The sequence below is a fragment of the Halichoerus grypus genome, chromosome 6 (assembly GCF_964656455.1).
Source record: "Halichoerus grypus chromosome 6, mHalGry1.hap1.1, whole genome shotgun sequence".
NCBI classification, from domain to species: Eukaryota; Metazoa; Chordata; class Mammalia; order Carnivora; family Phocidae; genus Halichoerus; species Halichoerus grypus.
In genome coordinates, this window is record NC_135717.1 from 114786525 (window position 1) to 114803248 (window position 16724).

General features: G+C 36.7%; 1 protein-coding gene across 1 annotated transcript; it reads right to left on the reverse strand.

The window, feature by feature from the left end:
• Positions 1 to 718: 718 nt before the first annotated feature.
• On the reverse strand, positions 719 to 1675 carry LOC118540230 (olfactory receptor 10AD1-like). The gene has a single exon (XM_078074106.1). It carries the CDS (start codon positions 1673 to 1675, stop codon positions 719 to 721), a length of 957 nt encoding a protein of 318 aa, XP_077930232.1.
• Positions 1676 to 16724: the final 15049 nt, after the last annotated feature.

The window sequence follows — 16724 nt, forward strand, 5'->3', positions numbered from 1 at the left end:
GGAAGCTTCCCTGACCCTAGGAGATTTTGTTCTATAGCTACCACTCCCAGTTCCCAGTCTGGGGAACTGGGTGCTGTCCTCAGACTTCCTGGTCTTGCTTCTGCCCTCCCACCTCCCCACTAATAATTCACATGTATTTGGCATATACCTCCTCCTCTTGCTTCCTTTGAGGAGCAATACAATCCCATTCAGCAGTTCTTATTTTTTCTGGGAACTTCTTGGATAATTTTGATGCCACCATATAGGGATAATATCACACACCTCTTAGCATATTTCTCCCACCTACTGCTTTTTCTCTAACTTCTGTAGATTCCCTTGTTTCCCTAATGGCTTTCAGTATGCTCTTTTTTCATAGATGGAGCTCCTGCTATTTGCCTTTGCCCAGGGAAGAAATACTCCAAAGAATGGACTGGTCATCCCATTACTTCCTTCTCTTTAGGCGCCTACTACCTTTCCCCCAATTTTGGAATAAACTTTTCCATTTCATTACACTTGCCCCTCCAATCATGAACATGTATCAGTAAGAGGAATTTGGAAGGATCAATGTAGTTGATTGGTTAAAATCAGACAGATGAGCATTAAACATCAACAGGATCTTCCAGGTCTGATGCTAGTAGGAAGAAAACTATGAATGCTCTTTCCTAGAGCCTTTCAGCATTGGAGAGTTACCCAGTTGTCAGGGCTGGGGGAGGGAGCTGCTCTTCCAGGAGGCTTCCCACTAGACAGACTCAGACTGGGCCAGCCTGGTCCTCCCAAGGGCCCTCACCATGGCCCCCTTCATTTCCTTGTTTCGAAAACTATAGATGATGGGGTTGCACATGGGGGTGATGATGGTGTAGAGGAGGGAGAAAGGCTTGTCTTTTTCAGGGCCATGTGTGCTGCGAGGGTTCATATAAGAGAACATGGCTGAGGTGTAGAAAAAGATGACCACAGTCAGATGGGAAGCACAAGTGGAGAAGGTCTTTCTACGATCTGAGGAGGAGGCTCTGCCAAGGATGGAGGCCAGGATGCGTGCGTAGGAGATGACAATGAGCACCATGGGGCTGAGCAGCACCACGATGGCATCGGCAAAGATCATCCTCAGACTAAACTGGGGGTCTCCACAAGAGAGAGCAATCACTATGGGGGCCTCACAGAAGAAGTTTTCTATGTGGTTGTCTCTACAGAATGGACCACGAAATGTCATGTAATCAAGAAGGATGCCATTGATCAGCCCAAAGAACCAGGCAGTACTTACCAGCTTCACACAAACCTGCCGGCTCATGATCTGGGCATAGCTGAGTGGGTGGCAGATAGCAACATAACGGTCATAGGCCATAAAAGCCAAGAGGATGCACTCGGCCACACCTACACCAAAAACCAGATACATTTGGGTTAAGCATGAGGCAAAGGAGACAATGTGGTTCTTGGCCACCAGGTGGATCAGCATCTGTGGGATGGTGGTGGTGATGAAGCAGACATCCAGGAAGGACAGGTGGCCAAGGAAGAAGTACATGGGGCTGTTGAGCCTGGGGTCTGTCCAGGTGATAAAGATGATGAGGCCATTCATGGCCATGGCAAGGCTGTAGAGGGCTAAGAAGAGGGCAAAGAGCAATGCCCGAGTGGAAGAGGAGCTCTGCTCAAAGCCCACGAGGATAAACTCTGCCACTCTGCTCCCGTTCCTTAGGTCCACCATTTGCAGCCTGCTTGAAGAGGGAAGACAGGAAAAGCACATAAGAGATAGTTGCATATAGACGCTACCTAGTTGTATAAAAACAGATTGCAGACAAAGGAACGAAAAAGAAAGGAATTTTAGTATACTCCATATGAGTCAGGAGAGTCATGGGCACTGAAAATGCTAGTGCTGAAAGGTCTGGGAACCATGTGACAACGTTTTGAAGAAAACTTTAAAGAAGACTCAAGGAGAATCCAAGAGGCCCATTTAAATATTAAGAAAGCACTTGTGATGAGCACTGCGTGTTATGTGTGTTGAATCATTAAATTCCACTTCTGATACCAATATTACCCTATATGTTAACTAACTAGAATTTAAATGAAAAACTTGAAAGAAAAATAAATTAAAAAAATAAATTTATAAATAAATCTTAATGGGTTCTGCATCTAGAAGAGTGAATTTTCTTTTTCTGTGTAATTTCAATGAGTAGAACTCAAACTAGAGAGTAGAAATGTCAGAGGAAAAAAATGACTGATATTTCTAATTGTACATTTTTCTTCTCTTTACTATAAAAGTAATGCCTGTTCATTATAGAACATCTAGAAAATACCAAAAAACAAAAGCAAAATTAAGTAAATTAAAAGAATCATCAAGACAGTACAGTACTGGCACAAAAAACAGACATATAGATCAATGGAACAGAACAGAAAACCCAGAAATGGACCCTCAACTCTATGGTCAACTAATCTTCAACAAAACAGAAAGAACATCCAATGGAAGAAAGACAGTCTCTTTAACAAATGGTGTTGGGAAAATTGGACAGCCACATGCAGAAGAATGTAGTTGGAGCATCCCCTTACACCATACACAAAAATAGACTCAAAATGGATGAAAGCCCTAAATGTGAGACAGGAATCCATCAAAATCCTAGAGGAGAACACAGGCAGCAACTTCTTCAATCTTGGCTGCAGTAACTTCTTGCTAGACATGTCTCCAAAGGCAAGGGAAATAAAGGCAAAAATTAACTATTGGGACTTCATCAACATAAAAAGCTTTTGCACAGCAAAGGAAACAGTCAACAAAAGCAAAAGACAACCAATAGAATGGGAGAAGATATTTGCATATCAGATAAAGGTCTAGTATCCAAGATCTATAAAGAACTTATCAAACTCAACACCCAAAGAACAAATAATCCAGTCAAGAAATGGGCAGAAGACATGAATAGAGATTTCTCCAAAGAAGACATCCAAATGGCCAACAGACACAAGAAAAAATGCTGATCACTCGGCATCAGGGAAATACAAATCAAAACCACAATGAGGGACCACCTCACACCAGTCAGAATGGCTACAATTAACAAGACAGGAAACAACAAATGTTGGTGAGGATGCAGAGAAAGGGGAACCCTCTTACACTGTTGGTGAGAATGCAAGCTTGTGCAGCCACTCTGGAAAATAGTATGGAGGTTCCTCAAAAAGTTAAAAGTAGAGGTACCCTATAACCCAGCAACTGCACTACTATGTATTTACCCAAAGGATAGAAACGTAATCTGAAGGAACACCTGTACCCCAATATTTATAGCAGCAATGTCCACATTAGCCAAACTATGGAAAGAGCCCAGATGTCCATCAAGAGATGAATGGATAAAGAAAAGGATGAAATCTTACCATTTGCAACAACGTAGATGGAATTGGAGGGTATTATGCTAAGTGAAAGACAATTATCATATGGTTTCACTCATATGTGGAATTTAAGAAACAAAACAAAGGCTCATAGGGGAACGGAGGGAAAAATAAAATAAGATGAAATCATAAAGGGAGACAAACCCAAAGATACTCTTACTTATAGGAAACAAACTGAGGGTTGTTGGAGGGGAGGTGGGTGGAGGAATGGAGTAAGTGCGAGATGGGCATGAAGGAGGGCACCTGATGTAATGAGCACTAGGTGTAATATGCAAGGGATGAATAACTGAACTCTATATTTGAAACTAATAATACACTATATGTTAATTAATTGAATTTAAATAAAATAAATAATAATAATCACCCAGAGAGAAACACATCAGTATTTTCGTTCATGTCTTTTCAATTGTTTTGTTTTCTATGTTTATATTTTAAAAGCTTTTGGGCGCCTGGGTGGCTCAGTTGGTTAAGCGACTGCCTTCGGCTCAGGTCATGATCCTGGAGTCCCGGGATCGAGTCCCACATCGGGCTCCCTGCTCAGCAGGGGGTCTGCTTCTCCCTCTGACCCTCTTCCTTCTCGTGCTCTCTGTCTCTCATTCTCTCTCTCAAATAAATAAATAAAATCTTAAAAAAAAAAAAAAAAGCTTTTAAGATCAACATAAGGCCTGAGTAGAACCTGCCTTCAAAACTTAAGTGTTGGGGAGAAGTATATCTTCAGGACGAAACGCAGCATTGACTCCTGATTGGAAGATCTGCTGTAAGTCCAATAGGGAGAAAGTATAAAGGATAAAAGTTCACTTTTTGTTTGAATTGGCAACTGGGAACAATTGCATTCCATACCATTTTACAGCCAAAAATTTTACTTATTTAATAAGTGAGTGCCTACTATGTTCTATGTATTGTGCAAGGTGCCAGGGATATAGAATCATGCATAAGAACTTTCTCTCTGACTTCATGGGTATTATACTATATTCCAAGCCATTAGATCAAGGGGATAAGTAAGAATATAGAGAATCCGTATAATATATGGGTAATATTAACAAAAAAGCATACATTTATAAGCAAATATCTTTCAAACTCTATGCCTCCATATAGGGAATGTACTCTTTTGAAGGGCCATGGAACACTTGTAAAATACTGTTGATCTATTAGAGTATAAAGAAACCTTAAATGAATTCCAAAGAGCCAAAACAGTTCAGACTATATTCACTATGCTAACACTGGGGCTGTTGAGCCTGGGGTCTGTCCAGGTGATGAAGATGATGAATCATGTTCAGCAATGAAAAATTTCAGAAATTTTCTCTTCTGAAATTTTCTCCTCTTCTGTCAGAGGAGATTTCTGAAAATTGTGTTTATTTTCTTCCCTTGAGGGAGAAAAAGAGCACAGGGGGCTGGTCAGCTTGTATATAGGATTTTGCTTACCAATATTGTTTATCATCATTGTGCACTTTAAATATCTTACAATTTTTGTCAATTATACCTCATTAAAGCTGAAAAAAGTCTGTCAAATCCAATTGAATAAAAGAGAATATTGTTTGCTGGGGGTTTTTTTGTTTTTGTTTTACTTCAAGGAAAGAAGTCAATTCTTACTGAATATTTTCAATTTAGAATGTGTTTTTTTGATAAATAAATTGTAGATTACATTCTTCGATCATCAGGGTCACCAGGAGTGTTGTGCCATTTGCATATGGCACAAAGGCCCCCGAAGGAAAGAGTGAATACTGAAATCCAGGCTGTGCAGTCTAGCCTGTGCTCAACTTATCAAGCTGTGCACCCTAGTGAGGTGTGAGTTCAGGGGAAGTGCGGTGCCTTTTTTTCTAATTCTTCCCTGAGAGAGAGTGACTTTTTCTAATTAGCCCAAAGGTACCATATGTGCTAGGGAAGCACTGCTGATCAAGAAGAGCCGGCCATGAGAATATTTAAATTTCAGCACTTAAATTTTTTGTCTTATAATATTGGTGAAATTTTTGAATGAATAATAATAAATAGGCCTGTGTTCCTCTGAGTGGATTTTAGGAATAAAAATGCAACAGGCATTTCTTATACTGCAGTGGTACGCAAAGCGTGGCGCACAGACCACCACCACCAGCAGCATTACCTGAGAACTTGATAAAAATGCAAATTGTTGGCCTTCACCCCAACTACTGAATCATTAACTCTGGGGATGGGGCCCAGAAACCAGTGTTTTAACAAGCCCTCCATGTGATTCTGATGCACATTAAACATTGAAAACTACTGGTTTAATACATGGGTGGACAAATTATGGCCCCCGAGCCAAATATAGTCCACTGCCTATTTTTATAAAGTTTAATTGGAACACAGCCACACCCATTTACTTATGTATTTCCCACTACACTAAGTAGAGCTTAGTAGTTGCCACAGAGACCATATAGCCTATAAATTGGGTTGTCAGATTTAGCAACTAACAATATAAGATGCTTCATTATAAATGCATTTTTCAGATAAACAATGAATAATTTTTTTATTATAAATATATTCCATGCAATATTAGTAATCCAACACACAAAGCCTAAAATATTTACTATCTGCCCCTTTACAAAAGACGTTTGCTGACTCCTGCTTAATGTAATGACTTTAGAGTGGACTTGCTTCTGATAAACAAGGGTGTGTAACAGATGCAATGAAAAAGCCTTAGTCCTGAGTGCACACCTGGGATTCTGGTGCATCCAGTCTCAAGCACTTCCTTCCCAAGAAGAAGGCTAAAACTAGGAAACCAATTTGCCTGGATGGAAGGGCAGCTGGTGCCACTCTTTTTCTGTTTATTAAACTCACTATTATCAGTTGCTTTCCCTTTTTTAAGTGCCTGGTGTTACACGTTTCAATTAAGATAAAGCAGATGTACTTCAATAATAAAAAATTTTTTAAAAGATCAAGCAGATATTTTAGTATTGTCCAAGTAACTCAGAAGAAGTTCTGTGACAAAAATAAAACTAGACATGATTACAGTAATCCCACCTACTTGAAAATTGGGGGAAAAAAGCCCTCTGAAAACAATCCTTAGATCAAACAGGCAATCAAAACAGTAATTACAGACTATCTAAAAAAAATACTGATAATAAAAGTAACATATATCAATAAATACCATACACAGATATTTGTTAGAGTAAAAGCTGGTAGCCTGAAATAGTTTTATCACTTAACAAAAAGGATTAAAGATAAATGAAATAAAACGAAATAAAATTGCTGAAGGGGTCAGAAGCAGATAAACAAAGTGAACCTAAGGAAGACCAGAGAGGGAAAATATGTACTGGAGGAAGAGATAAGTTTCTTGGTAAATTTCAATCACTAAAAAGTGTTCTTTAAATTCATTAAAGAAATTCATTAAAAAAAGGAGAGAAATCAAGATAAGCTACTATTCTGAGTGAAAGGAATGAAATGCAGTTGTTCTAAACCTTGGCTTCACATTGTAGTCACTTGAGTTTTTAAAATCCCCTTGGCAGAAGACATGAACAGACATTTCTCCAAAGAAGATATCCAGATGGACAACAGACACATGAAAAGATGATCAACATCACTCATCATCAGGGAAATGCAAATCAAAATCACACTGAGGTATCACCTCACATGTTTCAGAATGGCTAAAATAAAAAATACAAGAAACAAGAAGTGTTGGCGAGGATGTGGAGAAAAAGAAACCCTCTTGCACCACTGGAGGGAATGCAAGCTGGTGCAGCAACTGTGGTAAACAGTACAGAAGTTTCTCAAAAATTAAAAATAGAATTACTATATGATCCACTACGTAGTGGAACATAGTAATTCCACTTACTGGGTATTTACCCAAAGAATACAAAAACACTAATTTGAAAAGATATAGGCACCCCTATGTTTATGGCAGCATTATTTACAATAGCCAAATTATGGAAGCAACCCAAGTGTCCATTGATAGATGAATGGATAAAGAACATGTGGTCTATATATACAATGGAATATTATTCTGCCATAAAAAAGAATGAAATCTTGTCATTTGCAAAAACATGGATGGAGCTAGAGGGTATAATGCTAAGTGAAATAAGTCAGTCAGAGAAAGACAAATACTATATGCTTTCACCCATAAGTGGAATTGAAGAAACAAAACAAAGAAAAAAGAGATAAACCGAAAAACAGACTCGTAACTATAGAGAACAAACTGATGGGTACCAGAGGGGAGGTGGATGGATGAATGGGTGAAATAGGTGATGGGGGATTAAGGAGTGCACTTGTAATGAGCACTGGGTGATGTATGAAAGTGCTGAATCACTATACTGTACACTTGAAAATAATATAACACTGCACATTAATGATGCTGGAATTAAAATTAATAAAGTAAAATATCCCCATGCCCTGGCTGCACATCAGACAAATTAAAACAATGTTTTGAGAGGGCTCAGTCATCGATATTTTTAAAAGTTCCCCAGGTAGTCCAATGTGCAGCCAAATTTGAGAATTATTTAAAATAGAGAAAGTTGACAAAGAGTTATGACCAAATAGTGCCAGGCCATGACAGTCCCTTAAGTGAGTTCTTTCTGATCTTACAGGGATGATATTTTTGAAGGCTACCAAACCTGTTTATAAGAACAGAAAAAACAAAAGCTTCCTGATTATTTTTACAAAGTCATCAAACCACTGATACCAAAACCTAAAAAAAGTATACAAAAGAAAACTGTGACCAAGGTAATTTATTAATAATGAAATAGGCAAAACAAGTTATTAGCAAATGGAATCCATCAGTGCATTCAAAGAATAGTGCACTATGACCAAGTGAAATTTATTCCAGGGATTTAAGATTTTCCTTATATGAGGAATTCTACTAATATAACTCACGATATTAATATGTCAGAGATGAAAAACTTCTAATCGATGAGATGTTAGACATTTGATAAAATTCAACAGTGATGCCTGATTTTTAAAAATCTTTAGTAAAATAGGACTAGAAAGAGGCTTTTATGTTATAATTTAAGAATTTATCTAAATTAAAATAATTATAATGCATACTATGTATTAGGTATTGCTTGTTTTACATGTGCTTTAAGTAGTAAGTGTTCTAAACTTCAAAATAATACATGGGGTAGATAATCCTTCTTTTAATCTCACGGAGAGTCAGTAATTTGCCCAACATCACACAGTAAATAAACAGTGAAGCTTGAATTCAAATCTGGGGAGTCTGATTCCAGAAGCTTCATTGTCAACTACCCCCACACCTTCAGGGTTTTGAATGCCCTACAAGTACTAGCCAAAGCATATGACGAATGAATCAAAGGAGTGGTGTATTGGTAAGTGTTTAACAGATGGTTCTGGGAGGGGCTCTGATTTGTAGCACTTACCAATTTCGAGTATAAACACTCCCACCATGATCTATTTCAAGCTAGAAATGCCACACCACTAAACATGTTTTAGGAAAGCATGCTCATTATGTTACTATTATATAATTTTTACAACCATACAGATATAATGGATGTAAATAACCATGAGAGCATAGATTATAGTAAAATATAGTAAAAAAAACTTAGGAAGTGATGAATTTTTAGCATTACCTTTGTTTTTTAATATAATTTATTTAGTAGTGCTTATATAATTTGTTTGTAACAGATGTGTTTGCCAACCAGTTCTTAAAACTCCTGAAAATTTAATAATTGGCTCTTGAGAGCTGGTACCAACTGGCTCCAGTACATCACTGGAATGAAAAGGAAAGGGCAGAATTATCATTATTTGCAGAAGATATTTCTAGGAGTAGGATGAATTTCTCCTCTTTTTATGTTTCTGCCTCAACCCATAGGGAGGCCAGAATTTCTACCTAAATTTTTCCCATCAGGAAGGAGGAACAATGTTACAGGAAACACTCTGACCCCACTGTTCATCTTCACTTTAGAAATAAATATCCCGCAGTTAGGCCCTGGTTACCTATATTATGGTACATACACAAAACGGGACAATCTTTTGGAAACTGTCTTACCTTGTTATGTTGCTATGGCTGGAAATGGTCTTTTTGTCACCAAATCACCTCAACAAGTAAGAAAGACAGTTTCATGGAGCCTGAGGATGAGCTAGCCCAGGGAGAACATCTGATGTTGGGGTCCTCTCTGGAAAAGATGGTGCCCCTATAAGTTTATATAATCCCTCACATGTAACCTCTCAAATCATTCCAAATGAATGTCTACTCAGATAAAAATTCTTTACCCATTTATAGTAATTTATAGTTTACAAAGCATATTCACATATATTATCCCATTTAACTCTTACAAAAATCCTGTGAAGTAGATACTACCTTCATTTTACAGATCAGGAAACTGAGGCTCAGAGAACTAAAGTAACTTGCTTAAGATCCTATAGCTATTAAATGAAAGCAATGAAACTCTGACCAGGCCTTTAAGGTCCTTAGAAGACCTTTTCCACCATACCAAGATGCCTAGGGCAGAGATGTTACTACTTCTTGCAGGTTATACCATTAATTAATATCCCACTTAGTGAGGAATACGCATGCACATACACATGTATTATAACCCACATTTCCTTATGGTTATATTTCTCATTCTTTGAATTTAATCATGGTAGAGAACAATTTATTGTGTGTGTGGAGGGGGAAATCCCTTTGAAATGTGAATGCATTTATTAACCATTTTAGCCTTTTCCCTCAAGCTGAATATTCATGAGACCTTTTACCATGCCTTGCTATCCTTATTTCCTCATTAACTTTAAAGTTTCCAGAAATAAGAAAAGAAACAACTAAAGAAGAAATCGACTGGAGACATGAAGGAAAGTATAATAAGAACTAAATAAGCACATTTTGCATTTTTAAAAACTGAATGTGTATAACACCCTTGGCTGACAGGCTGATCAGATCATCCCTGGAACAAAGAGTTATATACTAAGGAGGCGGTTGAATCAGAACACTGAAAAGAGAGATTTAAGAGGTTAAGAAAGAACAATCTGAAAATACCCCTGGGGCGCCTGGGTGGCTCAGTCATTGGGCATCTGCCTTCAGCTCAGGTCATGATCCCAGGGTCCTGGGATGGAGCCCCACATCGGGCTCCCTGCTCCGCGGGAAGCCTGCTTCTCCCTCTGCCAGTCTCTCTGTTTGTGTTCCCTCTCTCGCTATGTCTCTGTCAAATAAATAAATAAAATCTTTAAAAAAAAAATACCCCTATTCAAATATAGCAACCAGCTGTTCTCCAACTCTTGCAAGACAGACCTATAGGAATGGAGGTAAGTGCAACAAGAGTATTAAAATTGAGACAAGACATACTTTATTGATTTTAATGAGGGATTTGAAAGCATCAAAGGGACTGACCAAGGAGTGATGAAAAACCTTTTCTGTGGTCTTTGGAATTAGGACAGATTCCAGAGCATCAGGTCTTGTTCCAGCTCAAAATGGTCCAAAAGCAAAGAGTGGACTGGAGCCTACATATCCTTCTGTTTGCTTTCTTGTTTAACAGCATCAGTAGGAGACTGGGTGACCTCATCTGCTTCTTCCTCACTCATCTCCATATCCAATTAGCCTTTCATTCTCTCATTTCAATCTCCTCCACCACCTTTATGCACCCTATACTGCAGTTACTATTTACCATACACAAACCCATCCATCTGTTCATTCAGTTATTAGTTGGTGCCTACTACACACACATTCCACTCCTTCTTGCCTCCATGCTTTCACACATGCTGGTTGTTTTCTATGTAATGCCCTTCACCCTTATTGGCATCTGGTGAATTCTTTCTTTTTTTTGTGATGCAGATCATATGCCATCTCCTCAACAAAGCCTTCCCCAAAAACCTATCACTCCTCTCCAACTTTCTTTTACTGAAAGTGGCTTAATTTTTTTTAAAGATTTTATTTATTTGACAGAGAGAGAGAACAAGCAAGCACAAGCAGGGGTAGTGGGTGAGGGAGAAGCAGGCTTCCCGTGGAGCAGGGAACCCAGTGTGGGGCTCGATCCCAGGACCCTGGGATCATGACCCTAGCGGAAGGCAGATGCTTAACGACTGAGCCACCCAGGTGCCCCCAGAGTAAACTATTGATTAATGAGTTTTGAACAAGGAAATGAATATTTAAACTGTAATTTTTGTGATCACTTTCTAATTATGTAATCCACAAACCGAAATCTGCTTGAAATTCATATTTGCCAAATTTGCAATATTTAATACAAGATTAGATTATTTTAATTCTCTGAAAATTTTGCATTACTTTGTGTGCTTCTCCCCTTCCATTTAGCTTTCTTTGGAGCATTTCAAGGAGTTTTAAATTCTAATTTATATACAGACCCTTCTGTCTTAATTTCCAACAAGCATATTATATTAATCAGGAAACGAGAGCATTTGATGTAAGTCCATCATACAGAAAAAACGTGACAATTATTCTTTTACAATTAGAGAAAACACCATCATAACATTTAATATTTCATTATTTCATTGGTCCTTCTGCTTTCCAAAAAAGAAAGAGAGAAACTTGAGGACAAGAGAAAAGAAATATAAATTAATCTCTTTCCTTTAGTTTAAAAAAGCAACTAGATGCTTCACACCACAACCTAATTATAGTTGCATAAAATTTTGAATATATTTCAAAAACTCACAGAAGAACTAGAAGAAAATAGAATTGAATTTTGAATGAAGGGGAACTTCTGAACCAAAGGTGATAAAGCATCAGCCCTCTGGCCCACACAGATGTGTTTTATTAAGCCTACAGTCTTCTCTGAAGGATATCTCACATAGAAATCTAGATTCTAGCTTCTCCAGGAAGAACAATCAGTTGCACAAGCCTCAAGTCCCTCCAGTCCCAAGACTTCCCACTGTCATGCCACTGCATTGTCTTTCTGACCACTTAAGGAATTTGAGCTTGAGGACTTTGTCTAAGTCATACAAGAAATCACAAAGAGGAAGACAGATCTGATAGATTTTTACATCATATGGGAAACTTTGGTACAACAACAAAAAAAGCTACCTTATTTATTTTTAACAAATAACTGATTCAAAAAACATGCAATTACAAGAGGCAACAATATATTAAATTTATTATGTAAAAAGCTCAGCAAAAACACCAAAATGTTAAGAGATAGAAGGATTAAAACACCATGATGAGTCTAGAGAGAGATGAAAAAGAGAGAAATAAAAGGATAAGAACTCTTAACTCATAGAACTAGAAAAAACACCCCAAAGCATACAAACTCATTAGTAATCAAACAACAGTTTCAGAACAATCAGATACCATTTCTGAGACATTAATTTAAAAAAACTTAAATTATAACATCAGTGCTGGTGAAATGATATTCTATTCTTGGTTGCAAAGCAGTTTGGCAGTTTAAGAATGTTAATTCCTTTTAATGCACAGTCCCTTTAAAAATACAGACCTTGGAGTTCAATTATCTGGATTTAAATCCTGGCTTTGCCACTTAGCAACTGTGTAAACTGAGGTGACTTAAATTAACGTGCCTCAGTTTCTTCTTTTCTAAGATGAGAATAATAGTGATAGTACTTTATTGAATTAGGAGGATTAAATGAATCAATACTTGTGAAGTTTTTGGAATAGTGCCTGGCACATAGTGCTATATAAGTTTGCTAAATGTGAATAGATTCAACTATTTAAAAAATTTACTCCAAGAAATTAACTACCAATTGAGAAAAAGCTTTGTAAACAAAATTATAAATCAGCATTATTTATAATAGCAAAAAATAAGAAGCTATAATATGGGAATGGTTATATCATTGAAAATTTAATGAAATATTATAGTCATTAAAATTATGTTTACAAACTCTGTGTAATAATGTTGAAATACTTACATTATAATTTTAAGTGAAACAAAAGGCAAAATATAAGCCAGTATATTTGGTACTCTCACTATATTAATAAAAAAGAAATTTCCTTTGCATTGATAAAAAATTGGAAGGAACTTCACCAAAATGTTGAATGGCTCCTTATAGATGATAGATCTATAAAATATTTATTTTTAATGCTTTTCTCTACTTTCCATTTATTTAAAACTCAGCATTCTTTACTTTTACATATTTCTTTACACATATTTTCAAGGTAGAAAGCGATATTTGTTTAATATTATTATTCTATGATTTAAGCTGTCATAAAGTGCACCAAAGAAAACACACTTCTCATTTACCCATTATACCTTCTTACTCTTAGTGTTTAAATACTCCTCTTAAACTGAACATTGTGTAGTACTAGTTTGTTTAATAAATATATAGTTATTACATATGTATGTAATTAAAATATATTGAGAATATTAAAAGGGATAAATCAACTTAATAAATATCTAATTTATTCATTCACTCAACAAATACTTATCAAGACCGTGTTATAGGCCAGGCCCTGTTTTAGACACTTGGGAAATAGCAACAGATCAAGATTATTGTCCTCATGATGCTTCCATTCCACTGGAATTGAGAAAATAAATTGAAAATGGTTTTGGCTAAAGGAATCTTGAGATGTCTAAAAATATATCTCTCAAAGAATTAAAAAGGATTTAGAAGGGTGAGACTCATGGTATAATTAACCAAAGTCCAACAAATTTAAAAATTCTTAGACATATCAACTTCAGACAACCATATTCTGAGATGATTTTCTTAGATGTTAATATTAAAAAAAATAAAGACAGACCCATAAACAAATGCAAAAATAGAAAATATCTGAAGTCATTTAATTACATATAAGATGTTACAAATTTAATAAATGTCAACTTGTCATTGTGAAAATTAACCATTAGGCTCATAGGAGAATAGGTTTTAGGATACTTAGTTTGCTGTCTTTGGGCCATGGTAGAATTAATAACTATATAGCTTTTGGAATTTTTTATGGGAATTAAAAGGAATACTGATATCAAATGCCTGGCTAGATCTTACCTACATCTATTATGGAACAATATATGTTGTCCTTGCCTTAGCAAAAATTGCAATTTATGTTCAATCTTTACTATGTGAAAGACAAATTTAACAAATTTGTTAAATTATAATAATATTTTCTATTATGTTATCTAGACATTTTTCAAGGTAAATGTGGTTTCTTTCCCTTTTCTCTATTACAGATTCTGCCCTCTTATAGTTGGATCCACTGCAAAGTCTCCATATTTCTACAATTGAGAGATCCTGGTGGGGTCTTCATATCTAATGATGGTCTGACTGACAGTGTGGGGGCCCTTGCTTGGCATGACAGATCTTTACTACTATGGACAAAAGCACAAGCTCTGTTTACAATGAAATTTCTCTGGCATCCACAGGAGAGACAGCACAGATAACCTTATTTTAGATCTTTATTTCAATCTATTTTCTTAATTCTAGCTGGATGACTTATCCACTTATCCTTTCTGCTAAAATACTTAGTAGTTGTTCACAGTTTCCCCTCCAGAGTAACAATTTAAGCTATATATAAAGTAAAAATCAAATAAAGCCAAGAATACATTCTTCCTCCTGACAATGGCTACTTTTAGAAGGGGATTTTAAGCAATTGCTGAAAAAAGTCCCTAAATAACCCCCAAAACTGCCTCCTGACCCCAAATAACCCTAAAATGTACAAGGAAAACAAGATGAAAAGGTGACCAATTAATCCACACATAAAATGATTAATCCTTAAATATTAAGGGTTTGGCTATTTGTAGAAAATTATACAGACTTTGTGATTGATGAGGGCAAAACTGAGCATTAGAGTGGTTCTTTTCAAGCAGTATTAGCAGCCGTGGTTAATGTGAACCACATGTCATTTATGTGGTCTTGAAAAATTCCACTGATTGTAAAAATAATCAGAAACACAAAGATAGGGACATGAGATCGTCACATATGAAAGTCCTGGACTAGAGAGTTAGTTGGTCAATGATATAGATAGTATTAAGAAGTAAAATAGGGGCACGTGGGTGGTTCAGTCACTTAAGCAACTGACTCTTGATTTTGGCTCTGGTCATGATCTCAGGATCTTGTGTTGGGCTCCACGCTCAGTGGAGAGTCTGCTTGAGATTCTCTCTCCCTCTCTCTCTGCCCCTCCCCCTGCTCTCTCTCTCTAAAATAAATAAATCTTTAGGAAAAAAAAGTGAAATAGTCACTTTTTGAGATCCAACATCCACATGTGAAACTCACATATATATGGTAGATGTATAGAAAAAGCTTAGGGTTTAGAATTCGATAAACCAGTACTTACATCTCAGCTTTACCATTTACTAATATTTTTTTGGGATATTCTCTCTGGCTTGTCAAATGGTGTAAAGATAAACTGATAATGGAAATAATATACTTAAAGTGACCAAAAGACAGTAATTGCTTAGTACATGTTCATTACCTTCTCCTTTACTTCTTTTCTCCCATCTTTTCTTCTTTGCACCTCATATGTTGGAAGAGATCTTTTAAGGTCTTGAACCAATATTCCACTGCCATGGAAAATTCCTAGGTAGAAATTATGGTTTTAAAAAAGTAACTTTTCTAGATCAGGAAATTCTTTTGTATAGCAGATTAAACTCCTGTCCCATCTCTGACTCCTTGAACTATTTCCTTTTAATTTTATTTATTCTACAGATCATAAGGAAATGAGAAAAACTGAATCTTCATGTTATTTACCTTATTTTGTAATATGTTTATCTCTATGAGAGCCCTAACCCATCTTTTCTCAAAGGAGCAGGAAAGAAAAATGCACAGATAACAGGAAAACTATTTAAGCAGGCAAATGGATTAAGAGAAAAGCACAAATGGGGAAGGAGGAAGAAAAATAAATTGTGAGGCAGATAAAGGAAAAAAAAAGCAGATGAGCAGAAAATGGAAGATAAAGTCAAATAGGGAAAGTGAAAGTTAGAAATAAGAGGAGACAAGAATAGACTGTGAAAGACATAATTGCAACAATCCCTCCCATTTCTGTGACTCTCCATGGCTTAGATTCTCTCATATGCTCCTCACAACAATCAGTGAGGTACTTTGTGCTCTAAAAAGGTGTCACTAACAGGACTTCAAGATGGAGAAATGGAGGGGTGCCTGGGTGGCTCAGTCGGTTTAAGCATCTGCTTTCGGCTCAGGTCGTGATCCCCGGGTACTGGCATCGAGCCCCGCATTGAGCCCGGCATCGACTGGCATTGAGCCCTCTGCTTCTGCCACATGCTCTCTCTCTCAAATAAATAAATAAAGTCTTAAAAAAAAATGGGAAAATGGAGTCTCAGGAAAGAATAAGCAAGCTGACTTGTCAAGTAGCTAGACAGGAATAGAGGCAAGACTCTAATTATGATCTTTTAGTGTCCTTAAACCTCTGTGGATCAAGGCCACTTTTACATAAAGTATTAAAACCAAAAGAAATTTTCTGGCTCCTAGGACAGTTCTCTTTCTTCTACTCATGCTAAAAGAGGATGGAAAAATGATTAAAGGAGGGATCTAGAGAGAGGGAGGTGAAGGACATGGTAAAGGCAGAAAGAAAGCTACAAAAAGAG